This window comes from Denticeps clupeoides, chromosome 3, assembly GCF_900700375.1.
Source record: "Denticeps clupeoides chromosome 3, fDenClu1.1, whole genome shotgun sequence".
NCBI classification, from domain to species: Eukaryota; Metazoa; Chordata; class Actinopteri; order Clupeiformes; family Denticipitidae; genus Denticeps; species Denticeps clupeoides.
Window position 1 is genome coordinate 32778022 of NC_041709.1, and position 14949 is coordinate 32792970.

At 43.8% G+C, this 14949-nt stretch overlaps 2 protein-coding genes across 6 annotated transcripts in view; both read right to left on the minus strand.

The window, feature by feature from the left end:
- Positions 1-1392: 1392 nt before the first annotated feature.
- On the minus strand, positions 1393-5921 carry LOC114785781 (uncharacterized). 5 transcript variants are annotated; one of them, XR_003749096.1, is made up of 8 exons: positions 5791-5921; positions 5452-5718; positions 5028-5360; positions 4659-4950; positions 4307-4408; positions 4124-4167; positions 2567-3881; positions 1393-2199 (listed from the first exon to the last, which is right to left on the minus strand). XR_003749096.1 is itself a non-coding variant. In XM_028972366.1 (7 exons), the coding sequence occupies exons 1-7, from the start codon at positions 5885-5887 to the stop codon at positions 3862-3864; spliced, it is 1002 nt and encodes a 333-aa protein (XP_028828199.1). In that variant the 5' UTR covers positions 5888-5921; the 3' UTR covers positions 2279-3861. The 5 variants fall into 5 exon arrangements, 4 of the variants coding, with proteins under 4 accessions (XP_028828199.1, XP_028828198.1, XP_028828202.1 ...); XM_028972366.1 differs by lacking the exon at positions 1393-2199 and having other exon boundaries at positions 2279-3881; positions 4812-4950; XM_028972365.1 differs by lacking the exon at positions 1393-2199 and having other exon boundaries at positions 2279-3881.
- A 5422-nt stretch (positions 5922-11343) lies between these two features.
- Positions 11344-14949, minus strand: part of LOC114785683 (gastrula zinc finger protein XlCGF7.1-like) — a 31860-nt gene continuing 28254 nt past the window's right edge. The window contains exon 4 of the mRNA XM_028972198.1: positions 11344-13628. Within this exon, the coding sequence (XP_028828031.1) occupies positions 11707-13628 (1922 nt within the window). The 3' untranslated portion in view covers positions 11344-11706. The remainder of the gene's footprint in view (positions 13629-14949) is intronic.

The window sequence follows — 14949 nt, forward strand, 5'->3', positions numbered from 1 at the left end:
GCCAAGTAAGTGCAAGCACATACAAGGAATTTGATTCCGGTAGATGGTGTCTCTCAAGTACAATGTTGGAAAAAAAAAAACCAACAACAACAATGTGCAAGGGTGTGGTGTTATTGTCCAAGTTGTGGATTGTTTGTGATTCATAAATAACTATATCTACTTTTATGAACAAATAGGCAAAAAACAAACTAAATCTTATATCCAAGTGAACATAAAGTGCAGTGTGCAATGATGGAGGTGATTTACAGTCTCAGCTGTTTAGGAGGGAGATGGCGAGGGGGAAGAAGCTGGTCCTGTGTCGGCTGGTCCTGGTCTGCAGGCTTCTATAACGTCTGCCAGAGGGCAGCAGGTCAAAGAGCCTGTGACCAGGGTGTGAGGGGTCTGAGATGATTTTCCCTGCCCTTGTCCTGGATCTGGAGAGGTACAGGTCCTGGATGGAGGGCAGGGGGGCACTAGTGATCCTTTCTGCTGACTGTACAGTCCTCTGCAGTCTGATCCTGTCCTGTTTAGTGGCTGCTCCATACCAGGTGGTGATGGAGGAGCACAGGACAGACTCAATGACTGCAGTGTAGAACTGGATCAGCAGCTCCTGTGGAAGACTGTACTTCCCCTGTTGCCTCAGGAAGTACATCCTCTGCTGGGTCTTTTTGAGGATGGAGGAGATGTTGGTCTCCCACTTCAGGTCCTGAAGTGGGAGGTCCATTTTAATATGCTACAATGAGCAGAAAAACTCTGCGTTCGGTCCACACTCACCTTGCAACAGTCGTATATATATATACTGGTAGTTCTCCTTGAAATGCACACGGCACAATGCTGTGAGCGGAGTTAGTGGTCTGCCCCGGTCCCGATGCAGGTCAACTCTCCGCCAAGCAGAGAACCCCAGCAGACTGCACCAAGATCCTGTGGTCCCTTTATTATTTCATTACGTATCACTTTACACATAAAACGCAGTAACGTTTGGTACAGTACCGGCCAAAAGTCTGGACACCTTCTCATTCAATGTGTTTTCTTTATTTTCATGACCATTTACGTTGGGAGATTCTCACTGAAGGCATCAAAACTATGAATGAACACATGTGGAGTTATGAACTTAACAAAAAATGGTGAAATAAGTTTTTGTTTTATATTCTAGTTTCTTTGCTCTGATTACTGCTTTGCACACTCTTGGCATTCTCTCCATGAGCTTCAAGAGGTCGTCACCTGAAATGCTTCTCCAACAGTCTTGAAGGAGTTCCCAGAGGAGTTTAGCACTTGTTGGTCCCTTTGCCTTCACTCTGCGGTCCAAACCATCTGGATTGGGTTCAGGTCCGGTGACTGTGGAGGCCAGATCTCCACTTTTTGTTAAGTTCGTAACTCCACATGTGTTCATTCATAGTTTTGATGCCTTCAGTGAGAATCTAACAATTTAAATGGTCATGAAAATAAAGAAAACACGTGGAATGAGAAGGTGTGTCCAAACTTTCGGCCTGTACTGTATGTTCTGACAGCCCAGAAACACAAGTAATTGCTGCTGCTCTTGCTCTCTTCTCCTACTCCAACTAAACTTACGGCAGCGTGGTTTATTGCCGTGCGCATGCGCAGTTGCCTTTGGTAGGACGTTTCGATAGGTAGGACGAAATGACAGAACACCGGCACTACTTTTTAACGAGAATTTTATACCGCCGCCAGAAAAAAAGCAACTTCAATACGATATGATGTATATCGATTATGTTCTGCACTGCATCGCGACTCGTCGATTATGCGATGAATTTCAACGCCCCTACTTTCAGAATTCATCACAGCCCACATGCCGTCAGTCATATCCGGACAGCAGCATATTTTTTGATTGATCTGCTTTAACATAAGACCGGTGTTTTTTTGTGGGATTTCATGTCTTATATTTGCATATTTTACAGCTGGCCAGCGGTTTGGGTGGCGACCACGCCCCTTTCCGCCCAAACCGAAAGTCGTCTCACCGGCGCGTCCAGGATGAACTCGGTCCCGGTCCTGCTGAGGAGGACGCTGGACAATCTGGCCGCGTCCGACTTCAAGCGGTTCCGGCAGGAGCTGTGCGACCTCGGCCTCGCCTGGGGGAAGCTGGAGGAGGCCGACGTGGGCGACACGGTGCAGCTGATGGTGCAGGCGTTCCGGGTGGAGCTGGCGGGGGTCACGACCGTGTCCCTGCTGAGGACCATGGGACAGAACCAGCTGGCTGCGGAGCTAGAGAAGAAGCTCAGTGCAGGCGAGGAACATTGTAATATTAAAATTGGAATGAAATTTTGGGTAAAATGCATCCATATGCTGGTTGAAATAGTTCAGTTTTATTTCCTCTCTGGTGTACTGGAGGGTTAAAATACCAAAAGTCGTAAAAAAATCATGTTCAGGAAAAGGATACTAAAAAAAAAAATGCTCAGAGAGTCCCAGCGAGCGTGAAGGGAAGCATCAGTACCTGCATGAAGGAATTATTGGCCATATTTGTGTGATTGGTGACCCCTTCCCTTCCACGCAATGCGAGATGTTGTGTAGCGGAGGAGGTGGAACGGTCTGGAATGGATGCAGGGTCTGCAATGTGTGGCCTGCAGCTGACCTTGACCTGGTGCCTTGATTTCTTTTCCCCCGGCATGTGGATGAACAGGGATTCGATTCTCCTCTGCTCTTTGTCCAGGGGGGTCTCCTGAGGCTGCACGGCCTGGAGGGTCCGGAGGACGCCCGACCGGCGCTGCCCCAGCGAGTGTGGTGAACATCACGGCCTCCGATGGATCTGTTGTCCACGCACATACAATCTCTCGTTGCAACATTGGTGGATCTGTGAATTTTAGCACCAATAATAAGAAATGAGCTGCCTGGGTGAAATTCTCTCTTTTATAAAGTGTAATTAAAGTGTAATATACACACACACACATACACGTTTTTAAGGCTTCAGTGAAACAAAATTGTAAAACTATATTTTCTATTTAAGACGAAATGGATGTCGTTCCACACTAGAAGACGTCTCATGACAATTTATCATGCGGAGTCACCCTGACAGACATATTATTGTGCATTTTACTTGACTGTGCTCAGCATATGATGTCGTGTGATGGCATTAAAGCAGGTGTCCCCAACTCTGGGGTGTCTCCAGGGGGACTGTCCCTGTAACTACTGATTGTAAGCAAGAAAAAAAATCTGTATTGGTCCAGAATTCCCACTCAAATAAACTCAACATGTATTTTTTAATCTATACTGAATACTGGCCGAGTGTTTGTGGATGTAGACGTACCGGGAAACGTTTAAGTTATGTGTAATGCAAGAAAAATGCAAGAACAGGTTCTTCTTTGAAATTCTGACTAGAACCTTCAAGCGATTCAAGCAACATGAATGTAAAAGTTCACGTATCGACACCAGGAACTGGAAGAACCGGGTGTGCTTGTTATAATCTACATTTCGGTACACTAGTGACAATCCTGATGTTTCCCAAGTTCCTAAAGATCAACCAGTTTATAATTTATACAAACATTTTATAAAATGTCGCGGTTTGATTAATTGTGCGTTTGAAACGGACTTAAAGAGATTTCACAACGTTCTCCTTATGGCCAGCAGGGGGCAGCTTGGTTTTTGTTGTTGTGGCCACCAGGTGGCATCCCCCCTGTGGTCTGTGTTGGTTCTAATGGCCCAGGCGCATGGATCAGTCGCCTCCATCACCTCTGCTGGTGACCGACAACGGAATATTCACAGCTAACGTCCTCCGTTCCAACTCCGCTGCTGCAGCCTGAGCTCTCTTGGAACGTCACTGTGGAGTAGGTGACGTCGTCGGTGGCCTTCGTGGTGGCTTGATCAGGGCTGAGTGTGGAGTCTCCAGTCTCCTCATGTGGAGGACAGCTGGTGTCTTTGATCTCATCGTATTCACATTGTCCCGAAGAGACCTAACAAATATGTAAAATACAGCTTTCTAAAAAAATTATTACAAAAACAATTCAACATTCTATAACTCGGACTATAAAAGTCTAAGTCTGGGGGAAGCTGTGGTCTCGCGGTTAAGGAAGCGGCACCATAATCTGAAGGTTGCCGGAGCCGCCAAGGTGCCACTGAGTAAAGCACCGTCCCCACACACTGCTCCCCGGGCGCCTGTCATATCGGGGATCAATTTTCATGACATGATACTCACCTCCCCACATTTCTCTAGGTTCCTGCTGGCTGATGAAATATGACCTACAGATATAATAAACAGGTGAACACTAAAGGTCACAAAAAGAAGAAGAAACAAATTATGACAAAAATGAACTGCATATGAAATATTAGGGACCACAGAGGGTCAAAGGTCAACGTCGGCCACTGCAGGGTCACTCACCTCGCGTCTTGCTGACCTTGTACCTGTACAACGCGAGGAGAACGAATCCCAGTACCGCTGTGCCGACGATCAGAGGCACGAGCAGAATGGTTTCCATGGCAACTGGTTGCAAGACAAACAGCAGGTCAGAATGGAAGGTTGAAGAGCACGACTGTGGATGCGGTCAGTGTTTTATGTCATGAACGGGGTCTAACTCGCAGAAATTGACCACACAGACTTATCTTTAGTAAATCCATGACACCGTATCCGCCTTTTTACCGGACGTCCTCATGCCTCATTCCCCTACGACGGCCCTTATTTCTGAAAATGTGCACAACTGCATAATAATCCGCCTTCACGCGTTGCCACGCACCTTTCCTCTGTGTCAGCAGCACTGCCGTCGTGAAGCGAGCGTTCTGACCATCGCCCTCTACACACCACTACATCCCAGAATCCTCTACCCGCCAGCCAGCGACGGTGACAGTGAAGGCGTGTGCGGCCGGGGCGTCCGTCAAATGGAACCTGCCTCGAGTCGCCTGCAGTGTCGAGGCCACCAGTCCCCGTTCCAGACAGGCGGAGGTGTTTCCCATGATGCTCGCTGGCCGCACCCTGGTAGCTGCAGGTGACTGTGACAGACTGCCCTTCATATCCGGCCACAGTCACTACTGTCAATCAAACAAATCCAGTGTTTTATATGAGATTTTACATCTTTCTATGAGAATAAAATCCAATTTAGACGTACATTTATTTACATTCACTTCCCACTTGGTGTAGATTAAATCCAAATCTTGCGTCCCACAGCAATACGTCCCAGAACCCTCAGCGGCCAGGCCGGTGATGGACACCGTGAGGACTCGGGCGGTGGTGTTGTCAGACAGTGCGAATATTCCGTGTACGGCTTCGTCCCGCCCCTCCACACTCTGAATGAGAACGTCTCCCAGACGGGAACTTTCCTGCTTATAGAGCTGCTTGACATGTTCACCATGAATCTGTTCATACGGGCATCTGAGCTGAACTTCTCCACCTTCATATCCACTGTTCCCAGAAGAAACAAGTACGGGACAAACGATTCGTCCTAATCAAAAAGTGGAACTGTATGAGATGGTTAATGTATTTTTCCCTTTTGCACTCACCGAATATAACCACATACGTGACAACAGTAACACCTGTGGGGGATCGTGCCGCCGCACACGAGTACAGTCCGGCGTCGGTCCCCGTTCCCCTGCTGATGGTTACGGTCATGGTGTCTTTCTGCCCGTCCCCAGACAGGGAAAATCTGTCTGGCGTCGCCGTCGTGACGAGCTGCCACTCGTTTCGCTCCTTAACTCTGCAGAGAACTTTGAGACGCTCCCTGAACACGGATGGATACCGACAGACAAAAGTGATGCTTTCTCCCTGATAACCGACCTTCCTGGTTTCTCCACTGCGCTGGTCTGTGGATTAAACACAAATTGCTTCGTCTGCATCTTACAACATAATTCACGTTCATGGAGTAAAAAACGTACCTGATATCAAGAGGAAGCTGGAAATGAAAAGCGTCTTCACTGTACAAGCGCTCCTTTTATAGAATCCAGCCTGCAGGAGGGATATAAAGAGATTCATATTTCACCCAACTGCGCTGTGCCTGAGCATCACCCGCACTGAATGTATGACGGAGGCGACTTCCTGCCCTGTAGACATGGGAGGACACTCCTCCACTCCGTCCTATATTGGAGGGACTAATATCACCTGCTGGACAGTTCAAGTTTACATTTACATTTGCAGGATTTACCAGACGCCTTTATCCAGAGCGCCTTACAATCAGTAGTTACAGGGACAGTCCCCCCCTGGAGACACTCAGGGTTAAGTGTCTTGCTCAGGGACACGATGGTAGTAGGTGGGGTTTGAACCTGGGTCTTCTGGTTCGTAGGCGAGTGTGTTACCCGCTAGTAACTAGAGGTTGCAGAATCATTGTTAAATTTACAGTATATCACAGGCCAGAGAGTTAAGTAGTAGTCAGTAAGAACAAATAAATGACACTTTAATCTCTGGTTACGTCACTGTTCCTGGGTTGAAGAACGTTTTTTAAATCGTACCAAATACAAGGTTGGATGGAGCCTGCAGGTTTCTCACTGAGCCCCTTTTCGCCAGGAGAGCCGGCGTGCTTCACTGTTCAAAGTGCTGAACACAAATTCTCTCTTTATACCTTCGGCTTTTGGAGAAACTTCCTCTGATATTTCACATCTTAAAATCTATTAAAAATCTCCCATTTAGAAGTTCATTTCAAGTCTTCAAATCTGTTGCTGTCAACTCCCCAGAAGATCCAAAGAGCAGTCTCACACCATCAGTGAAGAAGAATTAGAGAGAAAGACATATTAAATGTGGCCAAATCAACTCTGAAATAGAAAGGATGCATCAGCAACACCCAAACACCCGGAAGCCCATGGAAAACATCCCTAGTGAAAAACACCCCTCCACATCAGTTGGCCAGTGAAGAACCCTCTCCGGGAGGGAGCTGTAGGTGTGTCCAAGTCAACCTCAAAACAAATGCTTTAGAACAGTGCAGATGGACAAAGATCCAAAGCATACTGCAAAAACAACGGAAGTGGAATGTGATGCAATTCAGGTCAAGGGTTAATAAGCAGGAACTGAAGACAGTTGCAGCATAGTGGTGCAACATCTTCAGAAAGAAACTTCCTCTGATATTTCACATCTTAAACAAAATTCTAAGGCTCACGCAGAACTGGGCCACACATTTCACACCCAAATATTCTGCCCATATGGTGTATATATCCCTCCATGCGTGCCCCCTTCTCCAAAACTATAGGGAATTACATGTAAATTAAAGCGAAACATTAACACACTGGTCTAGGACGGGAGTAACCAGTTGGTGGAAGGAAAGGCAGCCCACAGAATCTGACCAAATACATTTATTGCAACACAAACACGAAAGACAGGAGCCTATGGGCAGTGCCTAATAAAAGTACAATATAAAACATGCGAAATTGCATGTTTTTGCATGAAATTGCAGCATGGAGCAGCACTTGCCTGGGATGTCTACATGAAGTAACCATGTCCAGCTGGCAGACATTAGCGGGTGCATGTTTTTCCCAGGTTCTTTTTGGCGGAGCAGGACTGAAGATGTGATGTATACATCATGCAGTAAGATAAGATAAAGACTAAACAAAAAAAGGGGAAATAAGTGAAAACATGTTTTATATTCTAGTTTCTTTGCTCTGATTACTGCTTTGCACACTCTTGGCATTCTCTCGATGAGCTTCAAGAGGTCGTCACCTGAAATGCTTTTCCAACAGTTTTGAAGGAGTTCCCAGAGGTGTTTAGCACTTGTTGGGGTCCAGCTCACCCCAAACCATCTCGATTGGGTTCAGGTCCGGTGACTGTGGAGGCCAGGTCTCCAAATGTGTTCATTCATAGTTTTGCTATCTTCAGTGAGAATCTACCAACGTAAATGGTCATGAAAATAAAGACAACACGTTGAATGAGAAGGTGCGTCCAAACTTTCGGCCTGCACTGTATCTGTATTGCAGATATATACAGCATACATCACATTTCAATTGAATTGTAGTCTATGTGGAGAAACCAGCAGAAAGAAATACAACATATACAAGATTTTCACACAAAATTAATCCCGTGAGGATTTGCCTTGTGTTCTGATAGCCACATGCGATTGCATCACTTTTGAATATCTTTATCATATTTGCTCTATGGAGCCGAGACACTAAGAAATATTTATTTATTAATTATGTAAGTTGGTCCCTTTAAATTATTTCAGTAAAAGTGAGTACCAGGTGCTGAAAAAAGATCCGAAGCAACTTCCCGATGAAAACTGTGTGAGGTTCAGCAAAGCAACATTGGTCATTAAGATAATGTGAAGTGACGTGATTGTCATTGTGAAACACTGCAGCACAACATACGGTGACACAAATGTGTCCTCTGCTTTTAACCATCACCCTTGGTGAGCAGTGGGCAGCCATGACAGGCGCCCGGGGAGCAGTGTGTGGGGACGGTGCTCAACTAGGCAGCTTGTGATTCAAACCGACAACCTTCCGATCACGGGTCTTCTTCCATAGCCACTAGGCAAGCCACTGCCCCATGATAACTCCAACACTTTAGATAACAAAGGCCATCCACAAGGAAGACTAGGATGGCTCTCTTTCTAACAGTTCATAATGTTGAATGGACCCAGAGATTTGTATGTAAATGTGTGAGGAGAAGTGGTGTATGTGCAAGCTTTTGACATATTGAGGGTTGGCACAAACTGAAGCTTGGAACCTATTAATCACCCAGCACGTCAAAGCATACTGTGAGGAATTTATAAGGAAGAATAATCTAAGAAAAAGGAGCAAAAATTATTCAATTATTACCCCAAATGAATGAACCAATTATTGGCTTGTACATGCATTTCTACACTATGACCCATTATTACATTATAATAATTGGACACTGTGCCAATTCAGGGTATCCGTGGATGCTTAAACAAAAAAAGTAAATGATTTGTTATTAACTTTCAAAAATTAAGGCTATGAATATAATTTAAAAAAATAATTATTAAACCCCTTAAAATAAAGCACACTCAATAAATGTATTTTCTTGGTAGCCTCTACATAATTTGCAGAACTTAACTTTATTATTGTGGTGTCAGTTTGTTAAAAACAGCATAAAATGGCTAAGCTACAAGAAAACTGATGTGTTTGTAAGTGCCAAAAATGTCCCATAAGAAACCCTTTTATAAACACACTTTTGAACCCATATTTATCTTAAGGTTAATTAATGCAAGCATTCGTTTTAACTTCACATAGGTGTCCGCCTGTAGACAAGGTGGCACATTTTCTCCTTCTCAAGTCATGCATCAAAGTTCAACATTTTTTATTCATACAAATGACATAATGACATAATTAGCGAGTGTAACGGTGTCAATATTGATGTTGGACTGATGTGTGTCTCCAAAAGTGGTTTCTCTTAGAAGGCCACCCTCTGCATTATAAACCAAGTCAGGATGAGGCGCGAGAACCAAGACTAAATTGGAATGTTGTGTCGGACTCACTGCAGCCAAGGTTAGAAATGGGATCAGTAGTGAGGGTCATTATGGACATGGCAAGACACTACAGCACACAAAAAGCTATGGATGTCCAGCTTTAAACTGCCTAGGAGACGCTGAACAACAGACTGGCGAGACCTGGACACAGAGGAACTGGAACATGATGTGGGGCTGCTCAGTTAGTGAATCAATCCTCAGCCCCTGGAGTGGAAATAAAACAGGATGCCGTCCAGACCACATTTGGATTTACGAAGACCAACACTGGTCTCTTACATCCCCTGACGGGGATGGAATATGATGCTCCTATGAACAAAACACCTCGGTCCAGAGCTAAGTGATGAGAAAGCCCATCATTAGGCCATCACTTCACTTTTTTTTTTTATTACACATAATTTAGATTTTTTTTCCAATTGCGTTTGTATGTATGCAGGAGGAGAACAAATCGGTGGCCACTGGCCCTCTTCCACAGCGTAGTTGACACTTCCCTCTACAACGCCTGTCCTGTGAACCTCGATCGAGCCATCCTGGCAGCAGGAGAAAACATGAAATTCACCCGCAAGGTGCACATTCTGTCCACAGGAGATGGACTCACACCCAGAAAAATATGATCTCTCTATTTCAATTATCAACATTCATCAATGTTCATCTTTCTAAAATAAAGGTTTTTCGTGTCAAGTTGTGTTTTTAATATATTTAGTGGGACAAAAAAAATATAGATTTGTTGTAACAATCACCATGTAATTAGAAACCAAAATTCCAGAGGAAATTTTGATGCGCCTGTCCGGGTGTTGGTCACAAGGCCGGGAGTTGTCCTCCAGAGCTGGTGTCATCTGTAGGAGCGGGCGGTTGCAATGAAGTGGCCGATGGAGCAGGTGGTCACATGACATTTGGTAATGTTCAAAAATGCTAATGCTAGCATGCTAACGTCAAAATGTTAACAGTGTTAAATGTTGACCCTGTTTGAGCGTTAATAGAGCTGCCACGCCCAGTCCGATCACTTATAAAAGCAATAGGACACTTCACAAAATAGAGTACTAATTTTGGATATTTAGCTTGCTGGTGTGTGTGCTTCGGTCTATAAAATAAAACTATTTTGCTCCTCATTGACACTTTTTTTTGTTTTTCCAAAATTGTGTGTGATCCACAATTTTGGCAAGCATGTCAAAACATGTATGACATGGAAGGCTTCACAAAAGTCTCCCATATCTATACAAAATATCCCACACACTGACTGACCTGCAAATATGAAAGACACACATTCACAAAATATATGTAAAATATATATAAAATATAAAAAATATAAGTCTGGTTTATTTACAAAAATTGAGTGTTTCAAACTTTGCAGCGTTTGCAGACCCAGTGACCATCATCCCTGCAATTGGTGCAAGTGAGTTTGTAACCCTTTGCACAGGTAAACCTGCTGCGATTTCTGTTGCAGTTCTTTTGTACCTGGCGCTGAGTTGTCCATACAAGTCCTGGCACAGCAGCAGCAGAATCCTCTTTTGTCTTCCCACCCTGCAAATGCCTTGTACAGAACGTAGGAATTTGCCACCACCAGGTCCAGTATGTTGTAAAATACAGCTCCTGGCCACCTATTGAAGTGTGGCGTGGACATTATGGACCAGAAGGTTCGACGGTACACCGTACGCGCAGGAACACGGCGATGGCATTGGCTGTATGCACACAACCGCGTCAGCAAAAAATTCCCCAAAAAAATTTGTGCACACTTTTCCAAATTTGGCCAAATTTCCTCATAGGTCCCACCAAAGTAATTGATATCCAGTCTCTCTGTTGTTTCAAGGTCTTTGTGTGGTGGCCTGTTTCTGGCTAAAGCAGTGTAAAACGTGTGGTGGGGTGAGAGAACAGAGTGTAAAAAAACTGGCAAAATAGAGATTAAAAAATGAACAGTTTCTAATTTATTAACACCGGTAAATTATTATTATTATTATGTGAATATTGTATGTAAAAAGGTACCAAGGTTACAGAGAAAACAAAAATGAGAAGAAAGAGTAAAGGGAGAGAGAGAGAGAGAGAGAGAGAGGCAGAGCCATGAGAAAAAATGAGATGATAGAGCAGACTCGAAAACCGGAAAATCCGGTTTGATGGAAAGCCAGCTGGGAAAGAAAGGCCCTTTCCCACATGTGAACATGGCCTAAAGGAAGTTGTCACGGACCAAACAGAACCTGTTGTTTCTGATGTCACGCCCCTGGTGCCTCTCATCTGGGAAAGACAAAGAGAATGGGCGGTCCCGACGTCCGACACCTCACACGTTTGGCTCGGGAGATGTTGCAGTGCAGTTTGACAAAGGGATGCAAAAACTGGTTGGGTCTCTCCCCAGTCTGTTTTGCCAGGTAATTTCTGAGACTTGTCGAGTGTGAAAAGTTCACGCCACACTGGACACACTGATCCGTCTGGTGTGTGTTCTCTGGTGAGTTCTCAGATTTTGCCGTTGTGCAAAACTTTTCCCACACACTGTACAGTGGTAGGGCTTCTCTCCTGTATGCACTCTCTGGTGTACTTTAAGGTATGATCTCCCCGAAAAGTTCATCCCACACTGTTCACACTGGTAGGGCTTCTCTCCAGTATGTATCTTCTGGTGTTTTTGAAGGTATTCTGCTTGTGAAAAGCTATTACCACATTGTTCACACTGGTAGGGTTTCCCTTCGATATGTGTCTTCTGGTGTTTTTTAAGGTATACTGCTTGTGAAAAGCTCTTCCCACATTGTTCACACTGGTAGGGCTTCTCTCCAGTATGTATCATCTGGTGTTTCTGAAGGAGTTTTAATCGCGCAAAGCTCTTCCCACACCTTTCACACTGGTATGGCTTCTCCCCAGTATGTACCTTCTGGTGTTTTTGAAAGTGTTTTAATTGCATAAACCTCTTCCCACACTGGTCACACCGGTAGGGCTTCTGTCCAGTATGAATCAATTTGTGTATTTTGAAGAGTGCTTTAAGCAAAAAACCCTTCCCACATTCTGTGCAGTTGTAGGGTTTCTCACCAGTGTGCAGTTTCTGGTGTAATTTAAGACTCAATGACTTTCTAAAACTCTTGCTGCAGTGGGCACACTGGTAGACAGGCTTCTTGTCTGTATGCACCATCTGGTGACTTTGAAGCTCAGATTTTCGTGCAAAATCCTTCCCACACTGTTCACAGCGGTAGGGCTTCTCCCCAGTGTGTATTACCAGGTGAATTTTAAGACTTCCCATGCGTGAAAAACTCATGCCACACTGGACACATTGATGTGGCTTCTCTCCAGTATGTATCTTCTTGTGGACTCTAAGGTGTGATAATTGCTTATACCTCTTGTCACACTGATCACACTCGTAGGGCTTCTCTCCGGTATGTATCCTCTTGTGGGATGCAAGTCGTCCTGACTCAATGAACCTCTTCCCACACTGATCACACTGGTAGGGCTTCTCTCCGGTATGTATTCTCTTGTGGATTCTAAAATGTAGTGAATACATAAACCTCTTGCCACACTGATCGCACTGGAAGGGCTTCTCTCCGGTATGCATCAATTTATGTGTATTCATTTGTCGTTTAGATGTAAAACTCTTCCCACATTCTGTGCAACTGAAGGGTTTCGGACTAGTGTGAATTCTCTGATGTAATTTGAGACTATACAAACGTTTAAAACACTTGCTACAATGGGCACACTGGTAGGGCTTCTCAAGTGTATGCACAGTCTGGTGTCTTCGAAGTAATATTGGTTGTGAAAAATTCTTCCCACATTGTTCACACTGGTAGGGTTTCCCTCCAGTATGTATCTTCTGGTGTCTTTTAAGGTATAATGTTTTTGAAAAGCTCTTCCCACATTGTTCACACTGGAAAGGTTTCTCTCCAGTATGTATCTTCTGGTGTTTCTGAAGGGGTTTTAATTGCTTAAACCTCTTCCCACACTGATCACACTGGAAGGGCTTATCAGTATGAATCAGTTTATGTCTATTAAGGTGTGACTTGCATGAAAAATGAAACCCACATTCTATGCAATTGTAGGGCTTCTCATCAATGTGTGTTTCCTGGTGTGTTTTCAACAGCGATTCTTCTGAAAAACTCACACCACACTCTTCACAATGGTAGGGCTTCTCTTCCGGCTCAGTGACTTCTTGCTTTATAAAGTTTGACGCTTGTAAAAATCCAATTTCACACTGTTCACCATTGACGGGCTTCTCTTTAATATGCATCTTCAGATGACTTTTGAGTTCACGTAAATCTACAATTTTAGAGCAAAGACCACAGAGGGAGGACTTCTCTTCAGCAGCTTCCACTGCGTTTGTCTCAAATTTCTGTACTTGTGTAAGATGTCTGCCACACTTCTTATAATGGTGCAGAGGTTCTTCAGCTTCCTTCTTAGGTTTTTCTGCAAGGACAAACATATGAAGACAGTTTTAAATTCAATCAGTTATAACAACAATTCAGTCACAGTAGGGCATTTGATAAAGTGAGTAATTCACATCTAGGAAGGCTATTCAGAAAATGCACCAGATACCGAAATTGTCCCTCATTTGACAGGTCGTGTGTGAGACTTCAGCTCAGCAGCAGCAAACAGGCACACTGAGGCCCTCACGCTCACGGGTGTGATAGAATTTAGATAATACATTAGTGCAAATTTCTGCAAGTCTATATCATAATGTCTGTGTTATTTTGTCAGCTGGTTATAAGATGCCATAGAATCTTCAACCCTTTTACTCCCCAGAGACAGGGAATAGATAAATCGACAAGTGGCCATGCAGTCCCACAAAAATGCAGTCCGACAAAAATGATATCTGGGCAGCATGGGCGTGCACAGAAGAAAATTGCTGATGGGCAACCACCCATGTCGCCCATATCACACACTGCCACTGACCAGACGAATACAACACTGCAAATTCCATCATCTTGTCCTAAAGGAAACACTGAGTAAGTTATGTACGAGTGTACATAAAGGACGATTGTGAATGTAACCTATAAAATACAATGCCATCTAAGTAATATGCAAGTGGTACACCAGAGTCTGAGATTAACTGCAGGATTCACAGTGGATGACAATCAGTAATAAATAATATTCATATAAAAAAAGTAGGCATTCACTAATGGATTTTGATGGCAGTCTTATCGGAGAGCAAATACAAATACTTTGAGGTGGTCCTTTCTACCAGAAACACACATTACCAAACCCGGATCTGTGACAATTCATAAAACACTGACTAGGCCATTCATTTTTGTGCTGTTTTTTCCTTACACACACTTTTGTCATCTAATGCTAATATTACTCAGCTCAGTTATTGAGATAATAACATTTGTTCAAATAAAAACCTTTCGCTTGTCATTTCAAAATGTCTGTATCAAAAACAAAACTCATTTGATTTTCAATTAAAACAAGCAGTGAAGAATTACATTCACTGTTACATTTTCCAAGTAAATATCTGAACATCAGCTCCTGTCACACTAAAAGATACTAACCATAAAAATATACTTTTCCTAGTATGTTGTTATAATAATATGCCCTCATTGGTCTCAATGTTCAAATTAATGAATGAAATCTTTATTTGTCTGCAAATACAGAAAACAGTGCGTATAGTTTCTTGTTCTAAATTATTTGTATACTACTAATCACTGCAATTTGCATTTTTGAGCTGTGCAAG